Below are 21,850 nucleotides of genomic sequence, written 5' to 3' on the forward strand. Positions count from 1 at the left end.
TATGGCTCAGTGGTTGAGCATTGACCTATGAACCAGGAGTTCATGGTTCAACTCCTGGTCAGGCCACATGCCCAGGTTGTGGGCTCAATCCCCAGTAGGGGGCGTGCAGGTGGCAGCCAATCAATGATTCTCTCTCATCATTGATGTTTCTATCTCTCCTTCTCCCTTCCTCTCTGAAATCAGTAAAATAAAAATAAAATTGAATTGATGCCCCAGTGCTGATATTTAACAACACAACTCATAAATTTGCCTATTTATTAAGACAATTAGCATTTGGAAGACAAATCTCCAGATGCATATATCACTACAACATCTTACTTACATTTTGACATGGATTCACTTTGGTTTGAAGAAACTGTGCAGTGTGTAGAGGTGTTCTCTCTTTTCCGCATCAGCACGGAAAAGGAACGGGTCCGATTCTGAGTGGAGGAGCTGGGGATTAAGAAATAAAAGAAAGGAAGAGACCAGGTAGAAAGATAGAAACAAAGCTGGGAGCCAGGTGGGACGCCATCCTCTCTGATGGAGAGGCTGGGACCCCGGAGCCCACGCAGCACTTTTATTTTATACCCCCAAATACCAGGAAGTATCACCAAAACTTAGGATCAGAGGAGCTTATTTGCATTCTGGAGTAGGCCCTAGTATTCCTGGTGCTTGCCTGGATTTACATATCAAAGCCCGCTCCCTGCACCTGGACAAAGGTAAAAAGTCAGTACTGATAACACCCCCCACCTTCTTGGGGAGGGCGTAACCGAGACAGGGCTCTGCCAGTCGCCTCGCTCAGCTGACAACAATGTAAAGAAATGCCCATGTGCCTTCCCAGGCGGCCCTCTACACAGTGGGTCAGAAAAGTAGTGTTTCTCCCTGCTCTTAGAAGCAGCGCCCTTACCACTTATAGGAGCATTCAGTAAGACAGATTACATCAAGCATGTCAAACTCGCAGCCGGCGGGCCACATACCTTGTTTACTTGGCCTGTGTTAGCCTTTGAGTTTGACATGCTCGGCTTACATGGATGCAATGCCCTCCTAATTGGTTTCCGGTAGAGCTGTCAAGATAACTTATTTTTCTAATAACATTAATCCCAGCACTTTAGAGGCTGTGATTAGCCAATGGAATGACTACCTGGAGTGGAAAAGCCAGTTGGAGCAGTGGATGGAATCCGTGGACCAAAAAGTGGAGCATCCCTTGAAGCCGCAGCCAGGTCTGAAAGAGAAGTTTTGCCTTCTGGACCACTTCCAGTGCATCGTCTCCGAGGGGGAGGATCACACCGCAGCCCTGCACCGCCTCACTGCCAGGTCCCGGGAGCTCTACCAGAAGACTGAGGATGCGTCTTTCACGGAGACGGCTCAAGAGGAGCTGAAAACACAGTTTAATGATATAATGACCGTTGCCAAGGTTAGTGCTTTATATTGAAGAAAACAACTCGGGGTCAGGTAAAGAATAGCTTATGGGTTGAATTATTGGGGAATTCGCTGCTCTAAAACTATTTGTACAGATATTATACAAAGGTAATTTCTCACCCATGGATGCCCATGCACTTTTTCTTTCTGCAATCTTGGGCTTATTTTTTGTTCTTAATTTTATGATTTTTCTCTACTTAGAATGTTAGTCAACCCATTTTCTTTTTTTTGTAAAATTGTTGAGCTTCAAATATCAGTGTTTAAAAGTTCTTTACAAAAAGCCAACACAAGTAATTTCTTTAATAATAAGAAGAGTTATGATAATAATTATTATTAAGTGGATGATTAGTGAGGGAATGTTAGTCAACATTCATTAAGCATAGATTTTTATGCGAAGCTAGATGTAAGTAAAATTATAGGAAAATTGTTTTTATCCTCAAAGTCTTTTAGTTTAATTGAGATTTGATATTTTCATTTTAAGATATTAAACACAGAGAAAATTCAAGAATAAGAATGAAGCCCTGGCCGGTTTTTCTAAGTGGTTAGAGCACCAAAAGGTCGCTGGTTTGATTCCCAGTCAAGGGCACATACCTTGGTTGCAGGCTCAATCTCTGGCCCCATGTGGGAGGCAACCAATCGATGTGTCTCTCTCACATTGGACTCTCTCTCTCTCTCTCTCTCTCTCTCTCTCTCATCTCAATCTCTCTCCCCCCCGCCACCCTCCTCCATCCCTTCTACTCTCTCTAAAAATCAATGGAAAAATATCCTCAGATGAGGATTTAAAAAGAATAAGAACAACGTCTTCCGAGATCATTAAGAGACCTATATCAGACTGTTGTCTGATTTCACATGCTCTGTAGTGATGGCCGCTGAGTCGCCTCTGCTCTGTTTCCTAGGAGAAAATGCGGAGCGCGGAGGAGACTGTGAAGGACCACCTCCTGTATGTGGATGCCGTGCAGGAGTTCACAGACTGGCTCCACTCAGCCAAGGAGGAGCTTCACCGCTGGTCAGACACGTCTGGAGACTCATCAGCCACGCAGAAAAAGTTGTCTAAAATTAAGGTCAGAAAGTGGACAGATACCATAACCTCTCTTTCATTGGCGCTTGAGTCTGACATGCCTGTGATAAAGATTCAATAGATTAGATTCTGTTCATTAAAATGTTTTGTTTTTCCTGTTTCCTGTTGGTTGGTGTATATGACCTTGCACCTCGGGAATTCTAAACATAAACACTTTATACTTTGAACAAAATGAAACATTGTCCCTGGATAGTATGCTTCTGCATGCAAATGTGCTGCTTGCTGCAGTATGAGGCATACCAGTATGCGCCAACTTAGAGCTGACAGAATCGGATATTATTTCCCAGCACAGTAGAAGAGAAGTTTATATAATAACTTAGTGAAAAGTTTAATAATAACTTGGAAATGGCATTCTAGATGTTTTATTCTGCTTTCCCAGCCAACAGTACAACAGTATAATGAAAGACAGTACTTTAAAGGATATTAAAATTATCACCTATCAGGGCAACCTAAAGCAAAAAATTTCACACAACTCAGAGAACTAGAGATCTTCGTGTATTTTGGTTCTTTCTAGTGGCTTGAATAACACAAGGCAATAATTTGCCCCCTGTGGAAAACAATAGGTTTTAATCTAAAAATTAAGCAATGATGAAATCCTGAATGGTTGTAATAGATGAGGAATCGATAGTGTAACTATGGTCAAGAGTTTAGGACTCAAATTGTATTTTGTTTGTTTGTTTGTTTTTTTTAATAATTCTTTATTGTTGAAAGAATTACCTATATCCCTCTTTTTCCCCCATTGGCCCCCTCCAGCTGGCCCCCTGTCTCCCCTCACCCCACCCCTGCTCCCAGCCCCAGGCTTTCAGCACCCTATTGTCTGTGTCCATATATGCATTTAAGGTCTTTGGTTGATTACCTCCCACCCTCCCAGCCTCCCCCACCTCCCCTCTGAGATTCCACACTCAAATTGTGTTCTAATGACTAGAGATCAAAACATAAAAATCATAAAAGCAATAGATGATGATAGCAGTGATAACTATATTTTGAAGATTTACTTCTAAGGGCTTATCTTTTTTAAATCATATAGAAGGTTTTAAATGAGATAATCACGTAAAGGTACTTTTTAAGTTTCTATTACCTGTGAGATCCTTTAAAATACTTCTTTGGCACATTCCTCAGTAATGTTTTAATTTACTCATCAATCCATCCATTTGTAAGCTACCGTCTTAGAGGCCCTGAGCAGAGCACAGTCCTGCTTCAATCCTTGTTCACTGATCTGTCAGTTTAGGAAGCGATTTTCAACCAATGCGCTGCTAGGATTTCTAAAACATGTGCTGCTAGGATTTTCTAAAACAATACCTGACTAGGTAGTCTGGGGCACTGACCTCTTTTCCCTTAGATTGTCAAATAATAAAAAGTGACAACAGCCAGCACAACAATAGCCATCCAGTGGGAATGAATCAAAATTATATCTATTTTCTTGTCAGATTGGCAAAAAAATTAATATTTTTTAGTGTGCCGCAGAATGTTAGTAATTAGTTTATGTGTGCCATGAGATGAAAAAGGTTGAAAATTGCTGGGTTAGGAAGAAATATGGATTTGCTTATTTAAGGGAGCAATACACTATGGGCCAGCGCAGTGTCACACATTCAAACAATGCCCGACTCCAGGGTCCCTGTGCGGTCTGTTTCAGGCTGTTTCGGATTCCACAGCTGATTTTGCCAGAAGCCCTGGTGCTCAGGATGAGAATTCTCTGCTGGTGTAGCTCAGGGGTGGGCGGGTGGCCGGTCTCTGGCCCCCTGTGGCACACTTGCTAAAACTTCCTAGCAGGACAGGGTGCCCCTCTGTACATATTTGGAAGCCTGCTGTGACTCAGCCTCCTCGGTTACCATGGTGATATTCCATTACAGGAGCTGATGGATTCCAGAGAGACTGGGGCAAGCCGCCTGAGCAGAGTGGAGTCCCTGGCTCCCGCCGTGAAACAGCACACAACGGCCAGCGGGAGCGAGCTCCTGGACACGGAGATGCAGGCCCTGCGCGCCGACTGGCAGCAGTGGGAAGACAGTGTGTTCCAGACGCGGAGCAGCCTGGAGAGCCTGGTCAGCCAAATGGCCCTTTCGGAGCAGGCGTTCTCGGGCCAAGTGGCTGCACTGGAGCAGGCCCTGGAGCAGCTCAGCACCCTTCTCACAGCGTGGGCTCAGCAGTTAACCCCCCTGGAAGGCAAGAACACCGATCAGGAGATAGTGGAGAGCTGGCAGAAGGGGCGGGTAAGTTGGCTTCCTGCGTTCTATTGGTGGGTATGCTAGAAATTTGGTTTGGTTCTCATCGTTGCTAAAAAACACACACACACACACACACACACAAAACTAAAACCCTTCTTGCTAACTAAAAACACAGCATTCAGACTTGGAAGAAATACGTGTTTCCAATTAAATTTGCAAATCAGATCTCTTTTCTTTTCTCATAAGTCTAACTATTCTACATATAAGGATAGAGGAGAGAAGAAGTTATTATTTACCATCGAAAACAGTTATTGTTAGTGGAAATATTCTACTTTCATTCTTATGGTGCAAGAGTTTGTAATATTGCATTCAGCCATTCAGTCTGAAAAATGGCCTGTGGGTAGAGGCATAAATAGACGAAGAGTCATAGCTGCATTCCGGCCAGTGAATGATTTCCAACAATTGCATGATTGAATTTATAGCTTTGAAAGAAACATTTGGTAAGCCCCTAAAACACAACTAATAGTTTGCACCCTGATCGGCTCTCCTGTGTGGAGTTTTGACAGCTGTGCTGGAATTAACGGTTCACAGAACTCCTATGTCATGTTCATGGGTTGCCTTCCGGACATTTTTTTTTTTTTTTTTTTAACTAATGGCAGCTCTTTCAGAAGGAGAGAAAGGGAAGCATAAAAGGGGAAGTGAAGAAAGGGCAGAAGCTTGAGATCCCGTTTCTTTCTTTACTGTTCAATGGCATCTTGGAAAGACTTTCTTTCGATATTTGCAGTTTGATAATGCCCTGAATCGTGGAGATCCTTAAAAGGAAGTTTTAGTAAAGTAACCTTCTCTGTGTCTATTTATGAAATAAACATTTCAAAATAGCTCCCGCCAGTAGGAAACTCACGTAGTATTTCCAACATTGTCTTGTTTTAAATCAAGTATTTGGAACAAAGATAGCGTACCGCAAAGGAAACCTTTCTAATCATCTCTTTATGCTATTTTACTTATAGTACTTATAGATTATATTTTTTTCCGATGCCCTTCATGTCCTTTAGGGTTAAGCACCAGAATAAAGTGTAGAAAGCAGTTCTGTAAAACAGGGACAAGGATGTTGGTGATTATTCCATGTGGTCAGTATTATTCACTCTGATTTTAAAAAAAAAATCTGTTATGATGTTTTCATTCTGTTTCTCTTCTTTTCCCTACCATTAATATAAGTGAAATTTTAAAAAAGAAAGATTTTATGGTATTTAAATTATATGACTATTCTGAGCTATCATTATTTCTTTATATTGATTCCATTAGTAAAAATAATAGGTGAGGCCTATGAAAAGGTAATACAATAGTAATTATAGGTTTTTAATGGTGCAAACAATTCAAAGACAACAGTCCAGGCTTTGATCTGTTTTCAGATTTGCTTCTGGGGCTCATGCTTTTGATGACAATACTACATTACCTCTAAATACTCAGATTTTCTCTTATTCTAATAATGTCATTTTATCTAAAAATGGCGATAATAAATAAAGGAAGTATAATTAAGTGATGGGATAAAGGTGTTAGCTAATGCTATGGTGGTTATCATTTTATGATATACAAATGTATTAAATCACTACACTGTACACCTTAAACTCACACAATATTATATGTCAATCACATCTCAATAAAGCTGGGAAGAACGATTTTTAAAAATGGAGGCAATATTCCCATTACCATGCCAGCCTAGGAGAGTTTTACAAAAGAATGGATTTGCGGGGGTTCACATGGCTTTGTTTGCTGTGAGGAAGGGCCTGTCATCGTTAGCAATCCTAATAATAATCACAGGCCTTTCCTTTCTCTTCTGCCATGAAAGGGTGACGCTCAGAAATCTTTTTAAAACTAAAAGTGGATCATTATCCATAAACTATATAAAACCACGGCACACAAAAATCTTGTTCACTGTGTTCCAAAACTTATATCTCTTAATATCCAGGGGCTAATAGTGTTGGAAATTTAGGAGTTTTCTTAACCTCCAAGGAAAAAAATATGCATTCCAGGACTTCACTGAAACACAGGTGTATAACCTGATATTTATATAATGAAAGGTTCCAATAATATGCTTTAATTTATGATAACATTTCAGAAAAAAATGTAGTGTAAATTTTTGGTCACAGCTTTTCTTTTCACTTTTGATAACACCTAACATGTAAGTGACTCACTGAACCTCCGGGTTTGTTATTTACCTCTTCGGTGCACGGTCAGTTTCTTTGGTTCTTATAATGCTCTTCCTTAAATAAAAGATGCAATATGATGTAAAATAGAGTTACTAGTTTAGCATTTGGAGTTCCAGAGAGAAACTTTCTAAGTATTACTTATGAATTTTGCAAATAAGAATATTTTAGATGCCTCTAGCCAGCCGTGGGCAAACTACGGCCCGCGGGCCGGATCCGGCTATTCTATCCGGTTCTCTTGCTCTCCCCTCCGCTCCTTTACTTTGAATTTATATTAGTTCACACAAACACTCCATCCATGCTTTTGTTCCGGCCCTCCGGTCCAGTTTAAGAACCCAGTGTGGCCCTCGAGTCAAAAAGTTTGCCCACCCCTGCGTCTAGCCTGACACTAAGCTAAATAAAGAAGTTTAAAGCGAAGAGGACACCATCCTTCTTCTCAGAGCCACAGAACAGGTGGAAAGGCCAAGTTCAAAACCATTAGAAACACTCACTAGTGATGAGTGCCAAGCGGTGCTGTGTCCTCAGTGAGAAGTCCCTGGGAGGTGGGAAGGAGGACAGAGAATCCTTCGGGGAAGAGTTATTTGAGTGGAGTCTTGAGGTCTGGTTACAAATGGACCAGATAGATGTGGTGGAGAAATGACACCACTGTACAAAATTACTGAGGAATGAGAAAGCACAGGAGAGAAAACTAGAGAACAGGATTCAAATTAAGGGGATAGATACTGTGTCATTCTAGAAAGAAATGACAAAGGTGTGAATGGGGGCTGTGAGAGTCAGTATGCAAAGGTAGCTGATGAAAAGAGCTCTCTCTCTAAGACATGGAACAGACCAGCCCTCATTAGCTCTTGTGCGGAGTGAGGAGGGAACCAGGCGAGGCCGTGGTGATGCTCAGTTTTCTGATTTAGATCAGTTGGAGGACAGAGGTTCCATTTATAGGATGAGGAGTGCAACACAGACCTGGCGTGTTGAGAGGCGTGGTTTTCTACAATTCTAGGCCATCTCACGATAAAAATCTCTGAGAATAAATATAGTAACAGCAACAGTTCTCTGAGCAGTTACTCATTTTCGTGTCCCTCATCTTTATTATTCACCTTGGTGATACCATTATCCACACACACCTATTTAAATATTTGTGAGTCATTTACCTGCTAATTTTACTTATAAGGCACGTATCAAGGGGCCAGAATTTGTGTATTTGACACTCAGGATGATTTGCTCAGAGTGACAATCCTCTGTGTAGTCATGGACCATGGCCTAGATTATTCACATGCCTCTCCCACCCGTTCAATTGTGAGCTCTTCAAATATGGTGCAAGAATCGTACCTATGGTCATGTCGCGGGTCCCAGAATTCAGCAAAATGATCAGCACACAGCAGACATTTAGCAAATAGTTGATGACTATATGAATGGAACTATGAAATGATTCAATTGCTACTTAAATCAGACCTGTGGATTATGAGAATTTCTTAATGTGAAAGTTAATGTTATGTGTTAGACAACATTAACTGCTGTGCACAAGTACCAAAATAAGTGTTGCTTTGCTTTGAAATGATTTCTTTTTTAATTTTTAAACAATATGAATATCCGCTGACATCCTAGTCAGATTGTTTTTAAACAATTTAGGCCGGTTCGCTTTTCTTTTTCCATCCCACTCTGCGTTATTCTTTGATCACTTGATCATTTGACTTCTTGGCAGCATTTCATCCCAGAGTGCCTACCTATGGTTAGAAAAGGACACACAGTCAGCCACGTGATATTACTTGCCGTGGGGGATCCTGAAACTAGGCCTCATTTCTTTACTGAATCTGTATTTTGCTTCTTCCCTCGCTCATAATTTATAATATGATTTACGCATTTTCAGTATGAAGATGTGGAAATTACCTAATTTAAATGCTTACCCTTCTGTCTTGTTATTTCCTAATAGGAGATACTGGATGCTCTGCAAAAAGCAGAGCCTAAGACAGAGGATCTCAAGTCTCAGCTGAATGAACTTTGTCGATTTTCCAAAGACCTGCGTCCATACAGTGGAAAAGTTTCTGCCCTGATTAAAGAATATAATTGGTGAGCATGAACCTTATTGGTATTTAAAGTGTTTTAATACAAATAAAAAGCTAGAGGTTTATATATTTTAAGATGTGATTTCAACATAATATAAATTAAGATGTGATTTCAACATAATATAAATTAATCATTAAATCCGTTACTAAATGACATGAGCACATACTCCAAAAATTGTTTATTCTCTCAAACATTAATCTCCTTCATCATTTTTTTCCTCCTATTAAATGCTTCCAATCATGGTTTTAGTCTTTGTTTGCAAGCATCTAAGGGCTGTCAGAATAAAGAAGAGATTTTACAGCAAAGATTTCGAAGAGCCTTCAAGGATTTCCAGCAGTGGTTGGTTAATGCAAAAATCACTACTGCCAAATGTTTTGATATACCTCAAAATATTAGTGAAGTTCAAACAAGTCTTCAGAAAATACAGGTAAGAATGTTATTAATTCTAATAATGAAGCTTAAGTGAATTAAAAACATGTCTCTTGACTGTTTTAGAAGCTTATTAAAATTTTGCTTAAGAAACTCAAATTTCAAATAAATCCCTGCTTGAAATGATTGTGTGCAACAAGAGAAATTAGTCCATTTATATAAATGCATGCTATTATACACACACACACACACACACACATATACATATATATATGTTAATAGGGATTTAGGAAATAATAAAAGCTCTTTCTGTGTTACAAGCATTGTGCCTGAGCACTCTAAGTAGATTTTTTAATTTAATGTTCACAGTAAACACATCAGGTACAAAAGATTATTATTCCCAATGTTCAGATATGGTAAAAGAGTCAGTCACTTAATATGTACAATAAAAATTGTTTATTCCTTCTCTGTGATTTTATTGAGAAAGAAGTAGAAAATCAATGTATTTTAAAGCAGAGAGCATTTTATTATGTCTACTCTTACATTTTCCTTTATAGGAGTTTTCATCAGAAAGTGAGAATGGACAGCACAAGCTAAATGTGATGCTATCTAAAGGGGAACTTTTGAGTTCTCTGCTGACCAAAGAGAAAGCTAATGGTATCCAGACGAAGATTGCAAATGCAAAAGAGGATTGGAAAAATTTTCATTCAAATCTTCACCAGAAGGAGTCTGTCCTAGAGGTATAATTTAACCAACTACATGGACACATTCTGTGTTGTTTGTTGGTAGTGATTGTGTTAGTTAAACCACACTCTCAACATATACAAGTACCTTGTCAATGATTTTGCTCATCTCTCATTGAATATAAATGAATGACTCGATAGCACTAAGAAACAGCTCAGTGCTGGAAGTGTGAGCCTCACTGAGGAATTAAGTAGCTTCTTGCATAGTATGGGCTCTTATCCCAGGCCATAGGAACAACCAGTTCTAATTTTTAAGCATATCACCTAATCTTCCATTTGAAACCCCTTAATTTTAGAAGTTGTTCTAGGAGAATGAACAGAAATATCTCTGTAAGGCTACAAAATGCTATGGATGAGAAGGCATATTATAACTAATGCAAGTATCAAGTACATAGTAGATTTTAGGAGTTAGGTATGCAAAGCGACCATGTTCATACAGTTTCATTTTATCTAGAGACAATATAAATTGAATTTATTTATACTCATAACATAATTACTAACACAATGCAATTCTTTTTTTATGAAGCTGTCTGTTTTATGTACCAACTCTCCTCTTAAAAGAGTTTAGAGACATGGAGAATATTTTTTTCCTTTTTAAACAACACTTCCTGGCAAAAGGTAGCTAGTCTTTCATGGCAGACATCCTCCATTTAATAGGGAATGGTAATCATTGTGCAGTACCTAGAAATTTACTATTAACTCTGCAGGGATTGTTAATGCAGTGTGTTCTGAGCTCTGTTGCTGTTGAGGGTAGTGCATCTGCCATTGACAGCGAGATTATCTACTTCAAGAGATGCCCAGTTGATGGATAGGTCAGGAATAGCTTCCCTTCCTACCTTCCATGTTTCCTTCCTCCCTCCCTTCCTTCCTTCCTTCCTTCCTTCCTTCCTTCCTTCCTTCCTTCCTTCCTTCCTCCCTCCCTTCCTTCCTTCCTTCCTTCCTTCCTATTAGTAAAACACATAATATTGCCTATTATGTTCCAGACCCTATGTTTGGAATATAAAAGGGTTATTTTTTCCCCTCTTCTCAAAGAACTCACTTTCTAGAGTGAGTTCACTTAAGAAGATGCAACTAACTCCATTTGGAGAAGTTGAGGAAGTTTCCAGAGAGGTGACATCTTAACTGAACCTTGAAGGCTAAATATTCTTTGAATTTGTCAAGGCTGGTGTGCATTTCAGGTAGAAGGACTTGAATGTGCGGGTCCAGGGAGTTATGAATGCCACCTGTGAGTGGGATTTTGAGAAGTTCCATCCACATGGGGTTTTGGGGGAAAAGCAACAAAGATAAGACTGGTGATGAAGAGTAGGGCCAAATAGTGAAATGTTTTGTATACTAAGCAAATTGATCTTGAGTCTTGACTAGGTCTGGTTAATTAGGAAAAAGTTCATTTTTTTAAAAAGTAGGTCCATAAAAAGCTCTAAAGGATGTTCAAAAATTACACAGCTGTCCTGGCTGGTGTTGCTCAGTAGCTGAGCATCGACCTATGAACCAGGAGGTCACTATTTGATTCCCAGTTAGGGCACATGCCTGGATTGCAGGTTTGATCCCCAGTGGAGAACATACAGGAGGCAGCCGATCAATACTTCTCTCTCATCATTGGTGTCTCTATCTCTTTCTCCCTCTCCCTTTCTCTCTGAAATCAATAAAAATATATTTTTAAAAAATGATACAAGTACCAAGGTGAAGGATAGAATGTTCCAGATATGGGGAACAGGGAAAGAAGGGGACGGGGACAGTAGGGCCAGATTGAATGCCAACTGAAAGACTTGGCTATGAAGCAAAGCAATAAAGACCAGAAGTTTTATCGTGTGCCTAATCTCATCTGAAACCTGGTAGAATCTAAAGATCCAAATGAAGGACTTCGAAGTCAGCGCAGAGCCTGTGCAGGAGTGGCTGAGTAAAACAGAGAAGATGGTGCACGAAAGCAGCAACCGCCTGTACGACCTGCCGGCCAAGAGGAGGGAGCAGCAGAAGCTTCAGGTGACAACCCTGAGCCGCTGGGCCATGTCTCCATCCCCGTCCTGTGTGCATCTTCCCGGTCCTGTGTGCATGCCTGTGTCCAGGTGCCCGCGAGCCCCTGGAACTCCATGATGCTGTCTGAGATCTCGTGTCCCCTTTCCCTATTTCTGACCGATGGCATGTTCCCCAGCTGTCCGTGGAGGTGGATCTGTTTGTGTCTTGCAGCCTCTACTGTGTGCAGCCTGGCAATCACCACGCCTCCAGGGCACACCTGTTGCTCGCCAGTGTGTGTTGATGTCCGCGCTCTTCGGGCCAGAGCCCCCCCCGTCAGCGATGTGCTCTCCCCCAGCCTCTCAATAGTAACTTGCTTGTGCTTTTCAGTGTGTCCTTGAGGAAATAAACTGCTACGCGCCTCAGCTCCACAGGCTAAAAGAGAAAGCTCAGCAGCTGTGGGAAGGACAAGCTGCCAGCAAGAGCTTTATGCACAGAGTGTCGCAGCTGTCTGCTCAGTATCTAGCGCTAAGCAATGTGACAAAGGTAATGCCTGCCAGGTGCCGTGTGTGAGTGTGGGACATGCCACCCATCTGGAGTCTGGTGGGGGGAGGGGTTGTGCAGGGTGCAAGCCTAGGTCAGGAGTAAGGCCTGTGAGTCTACGCCCAGCCTTGCAGTCCGAGTCTATTATTTGTGCCGCGTCATCTCAACGTGGTTGTCCAAACAGAGCGAGGGAGGGTCCAAGAAGTGAAGAGACTTTCCAGTCTCCACCAGCGCACAGCACATTCCCTTTATACTCACTTGGCATGTTTGCTGGAGCTGTTTTGAAAACGCAATGCATAAACATCAGGCAACGTTCAGTTTGGGGCCTAAGGAAACGCAGATCAAATTACTTTAGAAAAACAAGAATTCACAGCAGTTTACATTTTAGTAGACTAAATAAAATGAGTTTGGGATCCTTTTTTTAAGTTTGTCTAAGTTTTTTATATTCATGACATAGTAGTCAAGGATGCATTGATTGCGATTTTCAATTTGATCAACAGCACAGAGCTCAAAACAGGCATCGGTTTGTTTAACTGATTAAATTTCTTTTCTAACAGCCTAGAAAGATGTAAATGGGACCCCAGTATGATCTTGTTTAGAGCGTCCAGCTGGCATGACGCAGACCAGTCTTGAACTTGGTGGGGCAAGCCAACTCGAAGCTTTGTGGGCTTTGTGATATTTGTTCCCTATATTTGTCTTTTGCATTTCAGGTCTTAGAATGTAGAGATCCTGCTGTAAGTTAGTCTTTTCTTTAAGTTGGCTTCCCCCATTTTAGTATGGACTCACTTCTGGTCTGCTAATTTAGGTCCTCAATAAAACATCACTGACACAGTCACACTAATATAGACTTGGAGTAAATAGACTATGTTTACACAAATGCTTTTCCTATGAATAAGTTACTCCTTTTGTCTTTAGAAAATCTGGCACACACCTAAAGTTAGAATTCATTAAGGACATCTTTCTATTCCTTTGTATTTATTTAGATACCAAATATCAATAGATGTTTGAATGAGGTAAGAGCTGAACTTTATATTCATAAACTTCACCGTGTCGGATATGACTTGTAATTAGTGAACAAAGTCATATTTATGTCCCCAACTTTTAAAATTTAAATCTCAGATAATTATTTTTTAGAACTCTTGCTAACAATGTAGGTCATGTGGTATCGGCAGAGCCAAATGTGATTATGTGACAGCTAGAAACCACTTTGATTGGTCTCCCAGATGAGGCAATAGGAAGAAATTGTATTGATTCTGTCTGGAAAAAAAAATCACCATTATCATCAAGAAGAATAGCAACTAAGTTTAGGGATAGTAATTGTAATTTTTCTGCTTTTTGACCCAATGATTCTCACATTTTTACAGTTCAGAAAGAGTTCACACATCTCTCAGATTAATGCAGATTGGCATCATTATCTGTGCAGTGTATTACGAGCCTATGGCTGATTCTAGTTATTTGAACCAAACGGTTAGCTTGCCAGTTTGAGTAGCTTCAGGCTGTGAGGTCTCTGTGGAACTGACCGTGGGAAATGCATGTCTGTCTGTCGTTTCCAGGAGAAAGTGTCGAGACTGGATAGAATTGTTGCAGAACACAGTCAGTTCTCCCTCGGGGTGAAAGAGCTGCAAGACTGGATGACAGACGTGGTCCACATGCTGGAGTCTTACTGCCACCCAACCTCCGACAAGAGCGTGCTGGACAGCAGGATGCTCAAGCTGGAGGTACGCATCTTTAGAAAATACCTCCAATTGACAGAATTGGTTTGTCTCAAACTTTATTTTTTTATCCTCACCTGTGGATATGTTTTATTGATTTTTAGAGAGAGAGAGAGAGAGAGAGAGAGACGCATCAATGTGAGAAACATCAGTTGCCTCCCGAAACCGGGGATTGAAACCACAACCTAGGTATGTGCCCGGACCAAGAATCAAACCCACAACTGTTTGGTGTATGGGATGATGTTCCAACGAACTGAGCCATCCAGCCAGGACCTCAAAAGTCTTAAGTCTCCATCTGCCTGGTGTTGCTGCGCCACACTCCTGCCCCGGGGTATCTCAGAAAGCTCTTTCCACATCGGGCGGGCTAGCCTAAGCCTTCCGGGTTCACTCATAATGCTTCACAAAAATAAAATAACCCACATTTGGCTATTTGCTTGATAGCCGGGTAAGAAGCTCGTTTCGAATCACATCACAGACACATCTATTCTGAGAAAATATTTCAATGAACCATTTTGTAGGGCAGGACATTTTTCATCTTGTTCAATTTACTTGCCTGCCTACATCATTTAGTCAACTCTCCCATCCCAACATATTAGTTCTAGCTTCCATTTATGGCAAAACAATGGTTCTTTATTCATTCTTCTCTCCTGCATATACTGGGTGTCTTCAAGGAGACTGGAACTCTGTCTTCATACCAAGGATTCAAAAAAGGATAAAGTATCATCTTTGTCCTCAAAAGATTTCACTGTGGCTGAAGCACAGAGAGCAGTAACAGCAGATAGGGTTATGGTATAGGCCAGGGGTGGGCAAACTTTTTGACTCGAGGGCCACAATGGGTTCTTAAACTGGACCGGAGGGCCGGAACAAAAGCATGGATGGAGTGTTTGTGTGAACTAGTATAAATTCAAAGTAAAGGAGCGGAGGGGAGAGCAAGAGAACCCTCCACTCTTTCGGCTCCACGGGCCAGATAGAACAGCCGAACGGGCCGGATCCGGCCCGCGGGCCATAGTTTGCCCATGGCTGGTATAGGCACAGAGAGGAACCAGGCAGGAGGGACGGGCTTGAGAGCCAGAGCAGGTTTCTCAAGAAGTCTGAAACCTAAACTGGTACTTGAGAACGGTGCCACATGAGCAAAAGCCAGAGTAAACCAATAGCATGGTGAGTGAGAAAAGCCAGCAGCCCTTCAGGATGGCAATGAGCTGCTGGGGCTGACTCTGCAGAGGTTGGCAGGTCCAGATTAGGGAGAGAGAAGAAGCTTGCCTTTTAGGTGATAACACCAGTTTTGTAACTTTGATTCAGACTTCCTTGTTAAATAAAAAGATGAGTGCCTTTGCCCTGACTGGTTTGGCTTAGTGGATAGAGCATCGGCCTGCGGACTGAAGGGTCCCGGGTTCGATTCCAGTCAAGGGCATGTCCCTCGGTTGTGGGCACATCCCCAGTGAGGGGTGTGCAGGAGGCAGCTGATCGATGTTTCTCTCTCATCAGTGTTTCTAGCTCTCTATCCCTCTCCCTTCCTCTCTGTAAAAAAAAAAATATCAATAAAATATATTTTGGAAAAAAAAAAAAAAAAGATGAGCGCATTTGAAGAACTTGGAATACATAAATTGATAATAAATAGAATAAATTATAGCTCTGGCCAGTTTGGCTCAGTGGATAGAGCATCAGCCCGTGGACTGAAGGGTTGAGGGTTTGATTCTAGCCAAGGGCACGTACCTCGGTTACAGGCTCGATCCCTGGTCCCAGTTGGGGCACATACAGGAGGCAACCAATTGATGTGTCTCTTTCACACCAATGTCTCTCTCTGTCTGTCCTCCTCTGTCTCTTCCATTCTCTCTAGAGACCAATAGAAAAATATCCTAGGGTGAGGATTAACAAAAGATAAATAAATAAATAAGTTACAGTTCTTTCTTTGTTGGGCTAGAGGCCTTCACATTTATAAAGTTCTCCATCCTGTGACTTTTGAGAATTCATGAATTCCACTGTAGTCTATTGGTCTCTTAGCAAAAACCAGTAAAATAAAACTTTGGTGGAAAGAAGGGATATTCCGAGAACTGTTAAGAGCTGCAAAGTCAAGGCCCCCTGGAGACCAGCAGGTGACAGGTGATCGCTTATTGCCACTCACCAGCAGGTGACTCTCCCATCCTTCCCTGATCAGCCTGAGAGGTCCACGGCTCAACACAATTGCACATCATTCTACAAGATTCAGGAGCTCTGACATATATATATTTAATCTTTATTGTTGAAAGTATTACATATGTTCCCTTTTTTCCCCCATTGGCCCCCTCCAGCTCGCCCCTACCTCTGCCCCCTGCCTGCACCACCCTATTGTCTATGTCCATGGGTTATGCATACATGCGTACAAGGTCTTTGGTTGATTACCTCCCACCCACTGACCCTCTTGCACCTTCCCTCCGAGATTCCACACTCTGTTCCATGCTTCCATGTCTCCGGAGCCACTCCATTCATCAGTTAATTTTGTTTTAGATTCCACATATGAGTGAGATCATGTGATACTTGTCTTTCTCTGACTGACTTATTTCACTTAGCACAATACTCTCCAGATCCCTCCATACTGTCTCAAAGAGTAAAAGATTCTTCTTTTTTACTGCTGCATAGTATTCCATGGCATAAATGTACCATAGCTTTTTTATCTACTCGTCTACTGATGGGCACTTGGGCTATTTCCAGATCCTAGCTATTATAAATTGTGCTGCTATGAACATAGGGGTGCATACATTTTTTCTGATTGGTGCTTCAGGTTTCTTAGGATATATTCCTAGAAGTGGGATCACTAGGTCAAATGGCAGTTCCATATTTAATTTTTTGAGGAAACTCCATATTGTTTTCCATAATGGCTGTTATGGAATCTGCATTCCCAATAGCAGTGTACTAGGATTCCCTTTTCTCCACATCCTTGCCAGCACTTGTCATTTGTTGATTTGTTGATGGCAGTCATTCTGACAGGTGTGAGGTGATACCTCATTGTTGTTTTAATTTGCATCTCTCTGATGATCAGTGACTTTGAACATTTTTTCATATGTCTTTTGGCCATCTACCTGTATGTCCACTTTGGAGAAGTGTCTATTTAGACACTTTGCCCATTTTTTAATTGTATTGTTTGTCTTCCTTTTGTTAACTTGTGTGAGTTCCTTATATTTTGAATATTAACACTTTATCAGATGTATCATTGCCAAATATGTTCTTCCATACAGTGGGCTCCCTTTTCATTTTGTTGATGGTTTCTTTTGCTGTGCAGAAGCTTTTTATTTTGATGTAGTCCTGTCGGGGTCTTTCTCAGCATCTACAAGGTTCAGTAATCTGGAAAAGGGGCTGTGCATAAATGGATTAAAGAGACTAGACAAGAAATATGAATTTGGAAGGCATTTTGGAGGGCCAGACGGGGGACTTAGTTCTAGTGACTAAGCTCCTGGAATCTCCGCACCCAGGGCTTTTTATTCACACATTTGCCCTCTAGCAAAGCAAATATACATATCAAAGGTAAGGACTGGTAAATAATAAAGGACCTTCAGGTTGGGGGAAACTGCCCTCAGCTGTCTGGCAGCAGGCAATCATATGCAGATCTTCAGCCCTGCTAAAGGTGTCCATCAACCTTTTGCTGGGCCTCCTGCATTTATTATGCTAACTACTGTTCCTAGCCTCCAGCATAGTCCCATTTGTTTATTTTCTTCTTAGTCTCCTTTGCCCTAGGAGATGTATCTGTAAACATATTGCTAGGAGAGATGTCTCAGATTTTGCTGCCTAGGGTTTCTTCTAGGATCTTTATGGTTTCAAGACTTACATTTAAGTCTCTTAACCATTTTGAGTTTATTCTTGAGTATGGTATAAATTGGTAGTGTAGTTCAATTATTTTGCATGTATCTGTCCAATTTTCCCCAAACCATTTATTGAAGAGACTGTCTTGACTTCGTTGCATGCTCTTGCCTCCTTTGTCAAATATTAATTGAGCGTAATGGCTTAGGTCGATTTCTGGGATCTCTGTTCTGTTCCATTGATCTATATGCCTGTTCTTATGCCAGTACCAGGCTGTTTTGATTACATTGGCTTTGTAGTATAACTTAATATCTGGTATTGTGATTACTCCAACTTTGTTCTTCTTTCTCAAGATTGCTGTAGCTATTCAGAGTCTTTTTTGGTTCCATATAAATTTTGGGTGTATTTGTTATAGATCTGTGAAATATGCTATTGGTATTTTAATACAGATTGCATTGAATCTGTAGATTGCTTTGGGTAGTATGGACATTTTAATGGTGTTAATTCTACCAATATAGTATATTCTTCCACTTGTTTATATCTTTCTCTATCTCTTTTTTCAGAGTACAAATCTTTTACCTCTTTGGTTAAGTTTATTTCTAAGTATCTTAATTTCTTTGTTGCAGTGGTAATTGGGATTGTTTGTTTAGTTTCTCTTACTGAGAATTCATGATTGGTGTATAAAAAAGCCATTGAGCCCTAGCCAGTTTGGCTCTGTGGATAGAGCGTCGGCCTGCGAACTGAAAGGTCCCAGGTTCAATTCCAATCAAGGGCACATGCCCTGGTTGTGGGCTCGATCTCCAGTGGGGGACTTGCAGGAGGCAGCCAATCCATGATTCTCTCTCATCATGGATGTTTCTATCCCTCTCTCCCTCTTCCTTCCTCTCTGAAATCAATAAAAATATATTTTTTAAAAAAAGCCATTGATTTTGGGGTGTTTATTTTGTATCCTGCTACATTGCCAAATTCATTTATTAAGTCTAGTAGTATTTTGGTGGAGTCTTTAGGGTTTTCTGTGTACAATATCATGTCATCTGCAAATAATGAGAGTTTTACTTCCTTCTTTCCATTTTGGACGTCTTTTATTTCTTCTTCTTGTCTGATTGCTGTGGCTAGGACTTCCAGTACTATGTTGAATAAGAGTGGTGATAGCAGACATCTCTTAAAAGAGTGTGAATAACAATTAACCTCCAGGACTGTGGGGCAAGGTGTTTTCCAAAAGGGTGGGTCAACTGTCTTTCCCCCAGGCAAACTTGCCTGGATAGCAAATGTCTGTGTGAGAAAGATGACCTCCGCAGCATATGGGAATGACTCAGTACTGGAAACCAGGGTGTCTGCCTTCTGAGCTCTAAGCCCAGAGCCCCCAATCCTGCCTTCTGCTCACAGAGCTCCAATCCACTCTGTCCTCCCTCTGCTGGAGCACAAGGTGAATGGCTGCACATGGAATTTTGTGCATTGGCCCCTTAAGAGGGTGACTGCATTTCCAGCCATCTTTTCCTGACAGACAGCAACCATGCTGCTTTTCACAGCCAGGTGTTATGTGGGCATTTTTCTCAGTTCTGGTGCTCTATACTGGGGGGCAAGCTTAGGGATTAGACTCCCGAGTTCTCAGTGGCACCCCCCCACAGCTGAGCTATCTCTTCGGAACTTCAGCTGCTGCCTGTGGGAGTCCTTCCAGCCCTTTCCCACCTTTGCCCTCCCTACTAGTCTCTATACAGTCTCCACTTTCCATCCTTGGTTGTCAGGGTTCTCTCCAGCAAGTCTTCAGTTGATTATTCAGGAATTTTTTATATTTTAGTTGTAATTCTAGTTTGGTCCTAGGAGTGTGTCTGTGGAGCATCCACTTACTCCACCACCACGTTTAATCTCTATCTCTGAAACATTTAAGGCCAGAAATGTTAAACATGCCAATGACAAATGACTTCCATGTTTGCTTTTACAGTCTCTATTATCAGTGAAACAGGAAAAGGAGATCCAGATGAAAATGATCGTGACCCGAGGGGAATCCGTCCTGCAGAGCACGGCTCCGGAAGGCATCCCCGCTCTTCAGCAGCAGCTGCAGAGTGTGAAGGATGTGTGGGCTTCCCTTTTGTCTGCAGCCATCCGTTGCAAAAGGTAAGAGAAACTAAAGCTCACTGCTGCAAAGCTGTGGCTGAAAGATCAGTGTCATCACTTACTAGTAGTAGCACTGTGTTCCTGGGGCAGTCTCTCTCTCTCTCTCTCTCTCTCTCTCTCTCTCTCTCTCTCCTCCTTCTCCCTTCGTCCCTCCTTCCCTTTTCTTTTTTCTTATTAAAACAAAGAAACTGGCAGGTACAATCTTGCATTTAGGTCATTTGCAATACTGTGCCTTGTGTACTATAACTGCATGTTTAGCTTATTGTTGTCACTGCTTAAGAAGGCAAAGGTAGATAAATGTTTCATCATGTAAAGATAATGTTAGTTAAAATCCAGTAGTTTCCTTGGGAGATCAGCCAGTAGGGGGTGGGAAAGAGATGAGGAAGGACAGGCAGCCAATAAAGGCGCGTGGGCAGCTGGAACTGAATCCTGCCCAGCAGTGCTGGGAGCCAGAGAAGAACATGGGTCTCAGAGTTGCCCCGCCCAAGAACAGGGCAGCTGGAGAATTTGAAAATGAACTCCCAGGAGTCAGGAGGGCAGTTGCAGGCTGCAGGGGCAACGATCCCTGGCCTTTCTTACTTATACTGAAAGAAAGCCCTGAAGCCGAGAGGCCACAGGGACCAGAGTGCACCCGCTGGCCCAGAGGGCATGGAGCAGGCTATGAGGAGTCTATGGTCAGTGTGCTGCAGTGGTGTAGTCTGGGGTACACCTGGGTTCATGACAAAGCACCCAAAGCAGAGCAGTAAAATGAGGCACAAATGATCAAGGGAGTTAAAATGTAATCCCCACATTGAGAGAAGGAAGTACTTAATATATGTAAGAGAAACAATTAGGTTTTAATCATTAGATTAACCCAGGAAATGTTACCCTACTTTCCCACTGTAATTCTCTGATTTTAAACCTCACGTTAGATAGTTACCATGCTTGTTCTTATTCAGTTCTTCCTTCTTTTATTAATTCCTTTTTCCTCTCCCCTGAACGTCCTGCTCACATTGATGGAGTTAAGTATTGGTCCTCTCCCTGCCCGGAGTCTTGCTTGGCTCCATAAAGGTCTCACTCAGGGGATCCCTCCCAGCTGTGCCCTAAAGCTGCTCCCAGAATCTCCTGTGACCAGAGTACTGACTCCAGGTTTTATATCCAGCCCCACTTTCTGCCTGGGGTCCTGAACTTAACTGTCCCTGGCCTCCTGAAACTGTTTGCCAGGTACCCAGCTTTGATAAGCCAGCCCGCGCCTGTCCCTTCCTGATCGCCCTGTGCACTTCCTGCGGGTGGAGTGGCCAGGGCAGACACCACCCCAGCTTCTCTGTACAGACTGTTGTCCTTCCATATACCTTTCAGTCAACTGGAAGGAGCTCTCTCTAAGTGGACAAGTTACCAGGATGATGTCCGGCAGTTTTCCAGTTGGATGGACAGTGTGGAAGCCAGCTTGAACGAATTGGAAAGGCCGTGCGCAGAACTGCGCGAGAAGACAGCTGCTCTCGGGAAAGCCAAGGTGGGCGCTGGACTTCTCATTCCAGTTGTTCTCTGGGGGGCTTCTTCACAAGGCCTCCGTCCTGCAAACATGTGATCCCTTGGATGGTGAGATCAGGCTTTACATAGAAGGAAATTATTTGGGGGTTGTGCCATCATTTCAAATGGCTTCTGAAGCTAGACTTTCATTGTGGGTGAGAAGTTTCTCTTCCAGGAAAATCTCGATGACCTGTGTTTTATGATACAGATTATTTAAAATTTGGCAACTTGTAATATC

At 41.9% G+C, this 21,850-nt stretch overlaps 1 protein-coding gene across 5 annotated transcripts in view; it reads left to right on the forward strand.

The window, feature by feature from the left end:
• Positions 1 to 21,850, forward strand: part of SYNE1 (spectrin repeat containing nuclear envelope protein 1) — a 400,736-nt gene that overhangs the window by 182,717 nt on the left and 196,169 nt on the right. For all 5 annotated transcript variants that reach the window (XM_080663595.1, XM_080663598.1, XM_080663597.1 and 2 more), the window contains exons 54-64: positions 1,084 to 1,393; positions 2,295 to 2,459; positions 4,327 to 4,683; positions 8,767 to 8,903; positions 9,150 to 9,327; positions 9,827 to 10,009; positions 11,849 to 11,992; positions 12,353 to 12,508; positions 14,059 to 14,223; positions 19,931 to 20,103; positions 21,442 to 21,595. In XM_080663595.1, the coding sequence (XP_080519721.1) occupies positions 1,084 to 1,393; positions 2,295 to 2,459; positions 4,327 to 4,683; positions 8,767 to 8,903; positions 9,150 to 9,327; positions 9,827 to 10,009; positions 11,849 to 11,992; positions 12,353 to 12,508; positions 14,059 to 14,223; positions 19,931 to 20,103; positions 21,442 to 21,595 (2,122 nt within the window). The remainder of the gene's footprint in view (positions 1 to 1,083; positions 1,394 to 2,294; positions 2,460 to 4,326; positions 4,684 to 8,766; positions 8,904 to 9,149; positions 9,328 to 9,826; positions 10,010 to 11,848; positions 11,993 to 12,352; positions 12,509 to 14,058; positions 14,224 to 19,930; positions 20,104 to 21,441; positions 21,596 to 21,850) is intronic.

This window comes from Plecotus auritus, assembly GCF_963455305.1.
Source record: "Plecotus auritus genome assembly, chromosome: 4".
NCBI classification, from domain to species: domain Eukaryota; kingdom Metazoa; phylum Chordata; class Mammalia; order Chiroptera; family Vespertilionidae; genus Plecotus; species Plecotus auritus.